The sequence below is a fragment of the Candoia aspera genome, chromosome 1 (assembly GCF_035149785.1).
Source record: "Candoia aspera isolate rCanAsp1 chromosome 1, rCanAsp1.hap2, whole genome shotgun sequence".
In the NCBI taxonomy this organism is placed as follows: domain Eukaryota; kingdom Metazoa; phylum Chordata; class Lepidosauria; order Squamata; family Boidae; genus Candoia; species Candoia aspera.
In genome coordinates this window covers 273,060,445-273,074,152 of record NC_086153.1, presented here as the reverse complement: position 1 = coordinate 273,074,152, position 13,708 = coordinate 273,060,445, and the positions used below count along the sequence as shown (strand labels likewise).

The window sequence follows — 13,708 nt, the reverse complement described above, 5'->3', positions numbered from 1 at the left end:
TACAAAATTATATTTTTTAGTATAAAGAACAAATGTATGAAAGATGATAGAGAAAGTACGAGCCATGGAGTGAGAGAAAAGTAATGATTAAAGTGTAGCTGAAAAAATACAGTAAAAGTTCAAAGTTTTACTTGGCAGGCTCTTGTCAGTTTGTTGGAAATCCATCCTACTGTGGTTGAGTTGTGGATGAAGATCTTTTAACATTTATAAAGCCACCAGGTTCACTCAACACCAAACTGCCCCTAATAAATAAACTCACTCTTCTACTTCTGATTCTTGATGTCTAAGAATACACAATTACCATTATTGAGAGAGAGAGAGAGAGACCAGAATTCAGCCCCCGCCCATAGAAAGCTTTGCTTCCTTCCTGATGAGCCACCATCTTTGTTTTGCCTAGGTTTGTACCATCCCTGAACCTACAACACCCTTAGTAAGGCTCCCTGATCATGATATAGAGAGCGCAGTCACTTGCAAAAACGTTCTAGTGTATTTTCTAGTTCCATATGTAGGCAGCCATTTTGTTCATTGGACCTGACCATTTTTTTATTACTACTGATGCAATACAATAGAAAAGCAGGTAATGTGCACTAACTGTTCATTCTTTAAGGGAAACACAGTCCCTAATGGGAAATGCATTGATTTTGTGTTATATCTTCAATAAGGAAATTAATGTATTCTTTACATGTCTCCAATTCTGTAAGCAGTAGCAATTCTAAGATAAAACTACCAGATTTTGTGATGTTTCTCACCTAATTAAACAGCTGAAAAGTACTGTATAGAAAACACAGATACCAGTCTAGCGTTCTCCAGATTTATTGGGACTACAGCTCCCAAGACTACTAAAAATACAAGCTTTCTTGATATAGTTCTGTGAAAACATATTTACCCCTCTTATCTGAACTTTCCAGATTTTTGCATGCCTTTGCCACTAAATGCTATCAGCTTCATGTCGACCCTACCGATATAAAAAGGGAATCCGAGTGAACGAAGTTTGGTACTTCTTTCATATATTGCATGAAGTCATCAAATGTGTGATATGCCCATGTGACAGAGTAATCATCCCTTTAGATTCAATAATTAGTTGCATCGTCTTCAGTGGAATAACTGCAACCAGATTCTTCCTGTAATTAGTAATCTTTCCTATACATGCCTGACTTTATCATTCACTACCTCCTATACCAAGTAATAGAAAATTGTTAGTAGTATATATGACCTTGCTCACAGAAAATGTTGGTGGAGAAGGAGATAGTGATCGCAAACAAACTTCTGATACATTTCATAGTGATGAACTGTACCTGAGGAAGGAATCAGTGATTTCAAACAAACTTCTATAGAATTCAGTGTTATGAGTCCCATGATGCAGATGGGCGTGGGAACCTTAACAGTGTGTCATGATTCATCTACAATGGGCGATAGCCTGAGCAGACCTTGCAATGCCTATGCTGTGAATGACCTGCCTGCATTTGCAAGATCGTAGCCTCCCTGCGCTTCTAAATGCCAAACAGCATCTGAGTCTGAATATAGACATCTCTCAGGCATGAGCTTTAACTAAGGAGACCCTCCAGCCTCTCTCTTTTGTAGAGGAAGTGCTTCGTTTTTTTTAAAACTGAAGGCAAAACTCTGGGGGAACAGAACAAACTGTTGTGCCTGAGCTGGGAAAACAAGTGGCAACTATCATCTCTCCCAAAGCTCTGATAAACAGCAAGAATTACCCCACAGAAGCTGTTTTAACTTCTATTTCTTTTGCTGCATCAGTCTAACATTCTTTGTATCTCCGTACAATGGTGTTTTATGACAGCCTGGAATTGTACATTAGGTATGTTCTTGTATTCTCCTTTTTAACATTTTTTGTTGTTGTTTACTCATTCAGTCGCTTCCAACTCTTCGTGACTTCATGGACCAGTCCACACCAGAGCTTCCTGTCAGTCATCTTATTAACATCTTATAATAACCCTAATACTTAGGATGGGAGAATCTATTGCTTACAATAGACCAGCGCCACCTTGTGATCTACTGGGAGCATTAGATTTTTTAGTGGATTTTTTAAAAAACCAAGTTATATCTACCTCCTCCAGTATCAAAGGCTTTGTATTTTAAGGTGAAAATAAGGTTTTATGGTTTACTTTTTTAAACTTTTTAATTTTATCTCTGGTAAGATTGCTCTAACTCACAAAAGTGGGGAATGGGTGAAACCTCTAGTTACACGTCTTCACGCTATAATGCCAAGAGATTCCATTACAGGAGTTATTTCGTTTTTACCCTTTCATTGCCAGTAAGGCATTGCAGTGATAAGGACCCACTCCCTCCTCTGAAGTTAAGGGAGGAGAGGCTTCCTGGAGATAATGGTGGTAACCGGAACTCCCAAGCCAGGGAGGCAGAGAAGGGTGTGCGGCCTCAGAGGTCTTCTGCGGCGCTCTTCCCGCTGTGTTGCTGCAACTTATTCCATCTTGTGCGTCTGTGTGAAATACATGTGTCCAATCAGCAAAGTTGATACCACAAAACATTTCTTGGCTTTGAAGGCGTCATAAACAGATTCTGATTTATGCTGCAACAGCTATCTGTTCGGTCATTTAATAAGACAACAAGCAACGCCAAATTAAATTGAGGGTATTCTTAGTCTAAGTCAATGTTTTGCAACTTTGAGTTGTGTGGACTTCAAACTCCCAGAATTCCCCAGCTAGCCTCCCAACCCCTTTCGTAAAGGAATATATTTAATAAACGTTCCACTTGGTTATGGAAGGAAAGAAATTAAAAACTATGATTCAAATTGCAGAACTCACTGAAGGTGCATCGTCATGCCCGTGGTCCCCTCACATGGATCTCAGGGCATGCTGTTTTCCCCGTGCACCGCGAAAACCGGCATGTGTGACTCGGTATTATTTTTATCTATTGACTCAAGTCGGGCTTCCGCTCCCGCCCCTGACTAAGATGGCGGCATCAGCGCCGCGGAACTGAGAAAACGCCATCACTCAGCAAATTTGGGCGTGATCACGTAATCAGGAAAACTGCCGTAGTTCGGCAGATTCGACAGTTAGGTCAAACTAACTAACTACCGAAAAGGGCGACGAAGGCCAACGTGGTGACGGGGTTCACCGAAAGCCGTTGGTTTTCACGGCAGAGAAGATCGCCGTTGACACGTTTTTTGTCCGGCGTGTGGAATCGGCTGCCCAGAACGCAAAGGTCAGGTGTTCTTCTGAGGAAAAATGGCGTCAGTCTGGGATGAGGCGGAGGTAAATGAAGCCAGGGACGGGATTCTTGCCGACAGCGAGGGGCCGGTGGGCAGTAATAGCAGTAGTGTGATCGGGGCTTGCAGAAGTTCCCTAAGGAAGTGCCCTGGCTGGGAAGGGCCGCGATTGGCAGAGCCTCCGTGTTGCCTTTAGCCATGACTGGGTATTTTTTTCTAGGATGGCATCGGGGAAGAGGTGCTGAAGATGTCCACGGAAGAGATCGTCCAGCGTACCCGCCTGCTGGATAGTGAGATCAAGGTAGGCTTAGCTGGGGTTCCCGCCCTTGGGGGCATGGGCTTAAAGTTTCCTTTCTTGCCAAGGTGCCTACAAATTGTATGGTGTCTTTGCGATTCGGGGCGTCTGAGAGTTTAATTTTTTTCCCACTGCAAGGCTACACTTAGCATGCCTTTCTTTTGTCCTGCTTTTGTAGAGAGAATGCTGACAGTGAAAAGCGAATGTTTTAAAAACAGACTGAAACAAAAGCGTTCACAGCGGCTCTTTAAAAGTGGCCAGCCGCAGCCCCCCTGAATCTCTAGGGCAATGTTTCTTAACCTTGGCAACTTTAAGATGTGTAGACTTCAACTCCTAGAATATCCCAGCCAGCGTGCTGTCTGGAGAATTCTGAGAGTTGAAGTCCACACATCTTAAGTTGCCAACGTGGAGAAACACTGCTCTACAGCAAGCCAGCTGGGCTCTTGTTCTGTAATCATGGTGCTAGTTCTTAAGCAGGTTTATTTGAGAGAAAGAGTGTCTTAATTACAGCTTGATTACAGGCAGATTTAGGCTTTAAAGAGTAAGGCTGCAGGGAGGTAAGCAATAGCATGTAGCCCAGGTGAGAGAGCAAAAGATTCAGTCTGGTAAGTGATAGAAATGGCAACTAGGAGATGGCCTGACCCTCCTGGAGGTAGCCAAGAGATATGAAGGCAGATTGGAGAGCTTCTCTCTCCAGCTTACCTCTGGTGTGGCCCCTGCTGTAATTTGAGAGCTCTTTTGCACACTAGCTATTGTTGGGCCACACCATGGTCTCTAGAAAACTGCATTAGGATTATGGCAGGCCTGCACAACTCCTAGACGAGAAAGGGCCACATTGATAAATTAAAAATAATTGCTGGCTGCAAAGGAATAACTGGTGCACCAGTCAGCTATTTGGTGGCTAGCGAAAGGGGAGCAGCGCTGGAGCTGGTGGTGGCAGTGAGGTTTGGAAGCACTCAGCAGCCCGTTTCTCAGGGCAGCACCAGATTTATTACTTTTTAAAAGTGCTTGGTGGGCCGTGTGTTGTGCAGGCCTGGATTATGGGTTGCACATCTCTGGTGTGATCTGTGCTCTACTGTTTAAAAGTCAGCCTTGCAACCCAATTCTAAATTTGTTCACTGAGCAAACAGGTACAAAGCTTAAGTTGGCTCATGGAAAGTTGACCCATTTTGGTGTGTCCCTACAAGCTGTGTCTCCTGTCTTTAGGCTACATTGTACGTGTGTTGTGGGTATGGAATAAAATGGCCTTTATTTTGTATTGCCCTTATTATCACATAAATGTATGATAGCCATATACTGCTCCTCATGCAGTTTTCACAGGGTGCACCACATTTTTAAGATAATTGCTGATTCAGTTTCTCCTGAGAGAGTGATTTCTACAAAACTGATTACCTCTGTTAAGACTAAGTAATTTTGCTGTTTCCTTTTCTCTTTGGTTCATTTAGTTCCTAGCATTTTCCCCATTTTCATTGCCTCTTCTTCCAGATTTTCAGGGAATAACTCTAATGATTATTTTTTAAAAATAATTGCTCTGGGTTTTCAGATCATGAAGAGTGAAGTACTGAGAGTAACTCATGAGCTACAAGCAATGAAAGACAAGATCAAAGAAAACAGCGAAAAGATCAAAGTGAATAAAACTCTGCCGTACCTTGTGTCCAATGTCATAGAGGTATGTTTCTTATAGTAAAATATATAGCCTATAGTATCTATGAGTATTTATAATTTTTGTGTGAGTAGATTCCTGCAGAAAAGAATAGGAAATGGGGCAGGCAAAGACAGGATTATTATAACTTGGTCCTTTTTAATCATCTGACTTGATATTCTTTCTTGGTATGATTTCTCAGCAGCAGTCCACAACACACTTGTGAAAGGGTATAATGAACCTTATTTCAGAGTAAACATGAATAGATCTGTGCCGTTTATATTTCCCTGTGATAACGGGAAAGACAAGCACACAGATAAATCCACAGTGCTTGGCAAAAACAGCAGTATGCAGTTTTTTCTGTTTTTAAATTGTTCCTTATTTGTTATTACTGTATTATCAATTATTCTGAGGACTCTTTGGCTCAGTAGGCTAGTATTAATAGGCTAAGTGATTTGTGATTGTTCTTTGGTTGTCCTTATTCATTTCAAATATTTTTACATTTGTTTTTTTAGGATAAAATTTTCTCCAGGCAGGTTGTATGGTAAATACAGTACAGTAATAAGCATCAGGATTATTAAAATTAGGATGACAGTATAAGGAACATTCCACGCAAAATAATGATTACAATCAAATCATCGGGAATCCTGTTTTTAAAAAAGGAAGTCAGGAAAATGTTGGGAGAAATGATTCTTGAGGCATTCCATGGGATGACAGTTGACGATAAATTGCAGATACATGAGTCAAATTCATTTCCTTCTATCTTGCTAACCTGGCTGTTTTCAGAGATAGGCAAAAGATTCCATTGTATATCTTGCAGTACAAGTAGGCTGGTATAGGTGAAGTTGATTCTGTAAGCATCCCTCTTTCAGGAAGTAACAGGATTACTGGTATAATTTGGTTCTCAGGTTAAAATAAGCAATCTGATACCTGATACCAGCTAGAATATGTAATGATAACTAGATTATTTTATTTATTTATAGTTTATTTATCCACATTTCAGTAAGGTCCCTGCTTTCCTCAACAAAAATAGCCGTCACTTTTTGAGTGGTGGGTTTGTGACGTTTTGAAGGCCTTGCGGAAGGACTCTGGCGTTAGTGCTGACTAAATGTCTAGTGCCTTCTTCCACTGCTGTGTATAACTAGTATGTATAAGACAGGAATACAGGTTGTGATAGCATTATATGCTTGACCAATAAGCTGTGTGACTGATGATCTATTTGCTTCTTTAGCTGCTGGATGTTGATCCCAATGACCAGGAAGAAGATGGAGCAAACATTGACCTTGATTCACAAAGGAAGGGCAAGTGCGCTGTCATCAAAACCTCTACTCGACAGGTGAAAGCAGCAGGATAGCAAAGTGCTTTTAATTATACAAATGTATGAAGTTGGCTTATATTGAGTAAGATTCAGCTCAATATGGACTATTACTTTTGGCACTGGCTCTCAACAATGTGTGCTGCTTGACATCCTTTTCACTAAAGATGCCTAGAATTGAATATAACTTCTTGAAGTTGGGAAAAATAGTTGAGTGATGGTCCTATATAGTTTGATTCTGTGAATCTTGTGACAATCAAAATTAATCTTCTCCAACTGGATGCCCTCCAGATATGCAGACTTTCAACTTCCACATTTCTCAATAACAGCCATGCTTGAGAATTCTGAAGTTGTTCACGTATGTAGAGGAAGTCCAGCTTGGAAAAGGCTGGTCAGGATCATGGTGCAATCTGTTAAGAGCCTGCCTTTTTCATGTTCCCACTCAAGGATGTGTTTAAAATGTGTGAATTCAGGCATTTTTGAGATTGAGTTTTTAAAGTGAAATGTTCTTCTGCTTTGGTTTCTGTCATGGTTTTAAGATTGTATGCTAGATGTAGAATATGTTTTAATCCTTTTGTGCCTCTTTGCATAAAAAGGCAGAATATGCATGTTGAAGTAAATAATATAATTAAGATAAACTATTTTGTTCTTAACAAGTATCTGCAATTTCAACCTAAGATATCCTACATCTAAAGTAAAAATCACTGATGGTTCACAAAATGAGATATGTGAACAATTCTGATAAGGTTTAGGTCAAGCTGAGAACATTTTTGTTGCCTTTTATTCATCAGACATACTTTCTGCCTGTGATTGGGTTAGTAGATGCTGAAAAGCTAAAGCCTGGAGATCTAGTGGTGAGTAGTTACTATGTTAGGTAAGAATGAATAACCAAACATACTTTGTTTTTTAAAAACAAAGCAACTCCATAGATAACCCCAACTCTCCCATGACTTTCACAATATTTGTGAAAGTTTATAATATACAAATAATATTCAATATTGGTAAGTTTGGTTGTTAATTCCAGTTAATCCTTATGACTATGCAGTATTTATTCAATCCTTAGTAGGCCTCTCTTACAATGTGGTTGGGAAGTATTTTATGCTGATCAGTAGTTTTGTCTGTGGCAGATAAATGAATTCAGAGTACAAATGCCTATGGTTCTTTAACAGAAGAACAGCCTAATATTGTTTTAATGGTATATTAACTTATTTTCTCTAAACCTGAATCTTGGTGTATTTAATTTCTGCTGTAGTTTAAATTACCATTCTGTATTGTCACCATCTACCACTATTGCTTTTCTCCATCTCAGAGCTGTTTAGTGCCTTAAAATAACAAAGAGCTTACTTCTTCTTTCTTATTTTAATAGAATAAATTAAATTGATACAGCAGTGCTCATCACATTTAATGTTCTGAAATAATAGCTTTAAGGGCAAATTTAATGTATCCTAAGTACTGAGAATAATTATTTTTGTCCTTTTTTTCCTCCCCTGCTTTTTCATGTTACTATGCAGTGAATCTGTTTCATTTATAATAATAGTAGAGGTAGATTTCTCTCCTCCACCCTCCAATAACTGCATGAGTTGGGTATGAGAAAAATGGGGTGGGGGGGAGAGGTAGAATTAAAAAGAGCCACTGTGTGGATTTCTTTCTGCAGGGAGTGAACAAAGACTCCTACCTGATTCTGGAAACCTTGCCTACAGAATACGACTCAAGGGTGAAAGCCATGGAAGTGGATGAGAGACCTACAGAACAGTACAGTGATATTGGAGGGCTAGATAAACAAATCCAAGAGGTAACAAAATCTTACTAATTCCATTTCTTTGGCTTAATGTGTACACAGCATTGAAAACATTTTAGGTGCTTTATAAATGTTGACCTGTCCTGGAATCAAGGTTATTGAGCCAGTGGGGATTCAGCAGTTAAGAAAATGGTTTCATTTACCTCTTTTTGTGTTTACAGCTGGTAGAAGCTATTGTTCTGCCAATGAATCATAAAGAGAAATTTGAAAACCTGGGTATCCAACCTCCTAAAGGGGTGCTTATGTATGGGCCTCCAGGAACAGGAAAGACTCTCTTGGCCAGAGCTTGTGCTGCACAGACAAAGGTAAGACCAATATGCTTGCTGATGGCTTCTCAGAATTTAGGGAATGCCTCAGTCTTTTCTTATTGTACTGACAAGGAGCCCATTCTCCTAACTGTATGACAAGGAGAGGTTGTACTGACAAGGAGCCCATTCCCCTAATTTTTATTTAGTATTTACACAATTCTGTTTCTTTGATAGGTTTTTAATAGCTCTGTTGTGGTCTTTGAAAATTTATTTTCTGCATTTCTCTTGGAGTTTGTGTTGTTGTGTGTGTGTGATCCTGAGGATCAAGAGTGGAATTTCAGAAGAGCTTTGCCATTGAGAGAGAGATCAAAAAATCACGCCAGCAACTTCAACAAATATAAACTGTATTTACAAAACAGAGAGTAAAAGCATTTTTACAGTTCTGCCTCTCTCCACACAGGGAGATAAAACTTTTTTCAAGCGGGACACAGAAGCTGCATCTGAATAGCAAAAGAAGCAGGAGCAGGAGAGAGAGAGCACTGAGGGAACAAAAGATTCACCTTTATCTAGGCTACTGACAATTAGTTACCATAGTAACTATTAGCATATCAATTTGGAAGACAAAGGATTGACTTCTTGACCCAGCCAACACTCAGACTTTTTGGCTCCAGCAAGAAAAACTACACCCACTAGAACTGTTCGCTTGTTATGCTTCTTAAATCCTATACTATATAAAAAATGAAATAACAACACTTTGGTCTCCAACACTTTAAAAGGGGTATGGAGAAGCTGAAGTGGGTTTAGAGGAGAGATATCAAGATGATAAGGAGCCTAGAAACCAAGCTCTGTGGTTAAAGTGGTTCCTTTAAAGTGGTTAAAGGAACTGGGCATGATTACTTGCAGAAGAGAAGAGTAAAGGGGTAGGTGTTAGCCATCAACAAAGGACATGTGCCAAAAAAAAAAATACCGGCCTGTTTTCTGTTTGAATTGAAAGCAAGACAGGAACCAACCTGAGAATATTAGGAGGACTTTCTTTATAGTTAGACCTATTAAGCAATCAAAAGATTTGCTTAGAATAGTGGTAGACTCCCTCTTGCTGTACATTTTCATTTGGGAGCTGAATGGTCACTTGTGATTTAGTGATTCCCACATTGAACATGGGGCAGAACTAGATTGCTCCTACGTTCTGTAATTCTAGATTGCAAAATGCTATCTTTAATATCACTTCTGTTGCTGACCAGAGTACTACACTATGGCAGAACATTCAGAGTATACACATGTCTCTTGTCTTTTTTTTTTAGGCTACATTCTTGAAGCTAGCTGGTCCACAGTTGGTGCAGATGTTTATTGGTGATGGAGCCAAGTTGGTCCGAGATGCCTTTGCATTGGCCAAGGAGAAAGCACCTTCTATCATTTTTATTGATGAACTTGATGCCATTGGCACAAAGAGGTAAGAGCTGGATTTTCAGTCTACAAGTTCTGTGTTAGAGCCAGCATTCTTCACATGTTCCAAGTATGGCAATGGTGTTTCTCTGGAGATTGGTTCTTAATTAGTATGACCCTGACTCTTCAAGAATATATATTGTGCTTTTTTTTTTTTGCTCTAACCTAGAACTAGCATGTGGTAGGGAACAAATTTCAGAGGATTATGTATGCTATATGCTGGCTGCTGTAATAGTAGGACTGGGCAATAATTGGGAGATTCTTTGTTTATAAAATGCAGTGTGAGATTTGTAGTAAAGTCCTGCAGTTTGGAGTGCCCCTGTTGAATAGCCACCTCTTATGACCCATTACAAGACAGTCCATTCCGTTACTGCCATATTCATTTTTAATCAGTCAGCGTTCTATGGCTTCGAACATGTTCAAACCACATTGGGATGTTTTTGGACTTCTTTCTCACTTAGCTTCTTTCCCTTCAATTTATATTATACTTCTGCAATTCTTAGGGTTTCCTCTAGCCTGCTAGTATATTCTCTTGTGTAGGTTCTATCATTTTGGAGTCACACAAAGACAATGAGTTCCTTATTAGTATATAATGTCATAGCAAATTACATCTTTTATGAGCAGTAGATACATATCTCTAAACCCATGCAAATTTGTTTTTGAGGAAATGGGTCTTATAATGCATAAGTTGGACATGTGTAAATCAAAGAATGCTGTTGATCAGGAAAGCAGCTAATCAAGGAATAATTTTCCTCTTTAAAAATCAAGCTTGTAGCTTAGAAGTTCTCTTAGATCCCATCTTATTTCTGGTTTGCTTATGGTGGCTGAGGCCAGGTGTGTTTTTGCACAGTTCTGTCTTAAACACCAGGTGTGTCTGCTCCTGGGTAAGTCAGATCCACCTTGGTGTTGAATGCTTTATAGGCTAGAAAACTGCAGTGTCATATATGTGGGACACACTTTAGTAAGGCTCTATAGATTTCAGTTTGTTCAGAATTGTTAGCCAGGTGGATGGTTATCCCTGGGAGCATGTGATTCCTGTTTTATAATAGCTGCTTTATAAAGACTCTTTTGGCTTCCAGCCCATTTCTAGGCACCAATTGAAGTGCTGATGGATACTTTTGAACATTCTTAATATCTGGTTCCAAGATATTTGAAAAAGCTTAGTTTCCTGCATGCTTCTTAATGTATTCTTTCTGTTTGTCCTGATGATGGCTGAGATGAGGCTACATGAGAGAGGGCCAAATCACTTTTATCTTGAGGAGCTTCTTTAGCTCTTTTTTCTTGGCTTTTCACTGCAGGGATCTGTCATGTAGGTTTGAAGCTGCTTTTAGTATCTCTTTTTAAAATGGGTTTTATTGGTTGTTGATCTTTGCTGCTCTCTTCAAATTTGGTATGTTTTAATGCTCTAGGATGGAAGAGCAGCATACAGAAAGGGACTGAAGCAATTAAGAGCCATTTCATTTTGCCCTCTGTTCTACAGCAGTACAACATGGAAATTGAGATACATGGCCCCTTGTAACATCTCTTTTGAGGTGGAGGAAGGCAATATTATTTTTTTTAACTTTTTTTTAACTTTACTTTTTTTCCTTATAGTTGCCAAGTATAATTCTAAAGGTACATTGGCAACAAGTTGTGCAAAATTAACTCTATTTAGCCCAGTGGATACCAACTAAAGAACAAAACTCTATGACCTCAGCTAGCTCATTTCATGGAAGGCACAATAGATTAAATCCCCTGCCTCAGTTGGTCTATTAATGCTGGTATAGGAAAAACAATGTTTACATAATAACATGTTATGCTAAGCCATAGGAGAATGATTTTTCATTGATTATTACTTCATCAAAGTAATGTTTTAATTAAGTCTGTACATATCTATGAAAAGGTAGAAAGAAGATTTCTACAGAAAATGGGTAATAAAAAAGAAAAGTTTGCTTTTCCCACCAGATTTGACAGTGAAAAAGCTGGTGATCGTGAAGTACAGAGGACCATGTTGGAACTGCTTAATCAGCTTGATGGGTTTCAACCCAACACACAAGTCAAGGTAACGTTTTGCCCCTTTGTTAATATGGGAAGCAGTTCTGTGACCAAATAATATTTGTAAGCAGAGATTATAGAGTCGCTTTAGAAATCAGATTGGTAACAGAGCTCAAGGTTTTTAATGGCTTTGAGTCATTATTTTTAAAACATTTTTACTAGCCTCTGAACTGCAGAATGAACAGGGCTAGAACATTGACCTTTTTTTGTAGAGAGGGGGCTTGTTTGAAGTGAAAACCAGTACTATATCAGTATTTGACCTCGGGGCTACACGCAAGCTTTGGGCTGCCCACACCCATTGCAATAATTTATTAATCTTGGGATATAGAATCTGTGTCTGCACAACTATAGAGTGATGTTCTTTATCCAGGTAATTGCTGCAACCAACCGTGTTGATATCCTAGATCCTGCTTTACTACGCTCAGGGCGGCTAGACCGCAAGATTGAATTCCCAATGCCCAATGAAGAGGCCAGAGCCAGGATTATGCAGATCCATTCACGCAAAATGAATGTCAGGTATTAAAGAAGGGGAAAGTAATTTGAATGAAGTTGGCTGAACTATGAATTAGGAAATCATTTTTACTCAGTGCAGGCCATAATTAAGTAGTTGCTGACAGTATGCCATTAACTAAAAACCAGTACACTATTTCAGACTCTTAGCTATTTTGTGAAAAGCAAGTTTCTAATCCGTATGACTGTGAAGGTTGTTTGTGTGAGTTATATCTAATAAAACCTGAGGAGCCACAGCAGAGTTTGAATATTATTTTCAATGGTTAGGTCGGGCCTTTATTTCTTGTCCTTCTCTGTATCTAGGAAAATGAGAACAAAGTATGTGGAATGAAATAGAGCAAATTGGTATGGTTTATATGGATTGAACAGTTTGGATTATGTTCAGCATTAAGTTTTACATCTTTCCTGTGGAGTTTTTTGTTTAAAAAAATTGAACTCCTTTCTCTGCAGTCCTGACGTGAATTACGAAGAGCTGGCACGATGCACAGATGACTTCAATGGGGCACAGTGCAAGGCTGTGTGTGTGGAAGCGGTAAGTAGGTTTGGCCAGTTTCCATTGGAAGTCAATTTTTTTCCTAACTGCTGAACTTAGGAGTTGTAGTGTCTTAAGTTAGCTATATTGCATGTTTGCTGAATTCTTTTTTCCCCCCTTCTTGGGTCAGGGGATGATTGCCCTCCGGCATGGAGCAACGGAGCTTACCCATGAAGATTACATGGAAGGAATTTTGGAGGTGCAGGCCAAGAAAAAAGCCAATCTGCAATATTATGCCTGATTTTTGCTCCTAAATTGGATATTGAAGCCTTGTGCAAAGGCCAATGTCATAACATTTGCAACTGAATTGTGTGAACTCCTTTCACTCATGAGAAAAATAAATTAATAAAAAGTGTTTCCTCTGACTGAGGCTGCTGTTGTATATGGTTGGAGATGGAGAACAAATGTTAATTCTGTGGGATATTCATGTATATGAAGCATCTCTCATTAATCTCTCAAAACACCAACATGAGCCCAACCCACCCAGACTTGTTATCTCTTGCTTTTGTGCTTGAATCTTTGGTAAGCTTTCACAATTTGTCTTTAGTTGTTAACAATCAGTGCTTCAGTTCTTGCCTATGTACATTTTGAAGGCACCTATACAGCATTTTGACTAAAGACAGATCCTTTACACAATTCAGTACAAAGTTACTGTATATTTCTTTGACTTAAAGAACCAAGATCACTTCGACTCTGAGGTAAAAAAA

At 39.3% G+C, this 13,708-nt stretch overlaps 1 protein-coding gene across 1 annotated transcript; it reads left to right on the top strand.

Moving 5' to 3' along the window:
* The first annotated feature begins 3,070 nt into the window (after positions 1-3,070).
* Positions 3,071-13,366, top strand: PSMC3 (proteasome 26S subunit, ATPase 3). The gene is made up of 12 exons (XM_063289740.1): positions 3,071-3,230; positions 3,405-3,485; positions 5,023-5,148; positions 6,353-6,457; positions 7,228-7,290; positions 8,091-8,228; positions 8,396-8,539; positions 9,784-9,932; positions 11,870-11,966; positions 12,330-12,475; positions 12,920-13,001; positions 13,132-13,366. The coding sequence occupies exons 1-12, from the start codon at positions 3,204-3,206 to the stop codon at positions 13,240-13,242; spliced, it is 1,269 nt and encodes a 422-aa protein (XP_063145810.1). The 5' UTR covers positions 3,071-3,203; the 3' UTR covers positions 13,243-13,366.
* Positions 13,367-13,708: the final 342 nt, after the last annotated feature.

What these genes read in the sequence shown, in the direction of transcription:
- PSMC3 (XM_063289740.1), top strand. Translation starts at nt 3,204, where the DNA reads ATGGCGTCAGTCTGGGATGAGGCGGAG. An exon ending in TTGTGTCCAATGTCATAGAG is followed by an intron (nt 5,149 to 6,352) that starts GTATGTTTCTTA and finishes TTGCTTCTTTAG; the next exon opens with CTGCTGGATGTTGATCCCAA. An exon ending in GATGCCATTGGCACAAAGAG is followed by an intron (nt 9,933 to 11,869) that starts GTAAGAGCTGGA and finishes TTTTCCCACCAG; the next exon opens with ATTTGACAGTGAAAAAGCTG.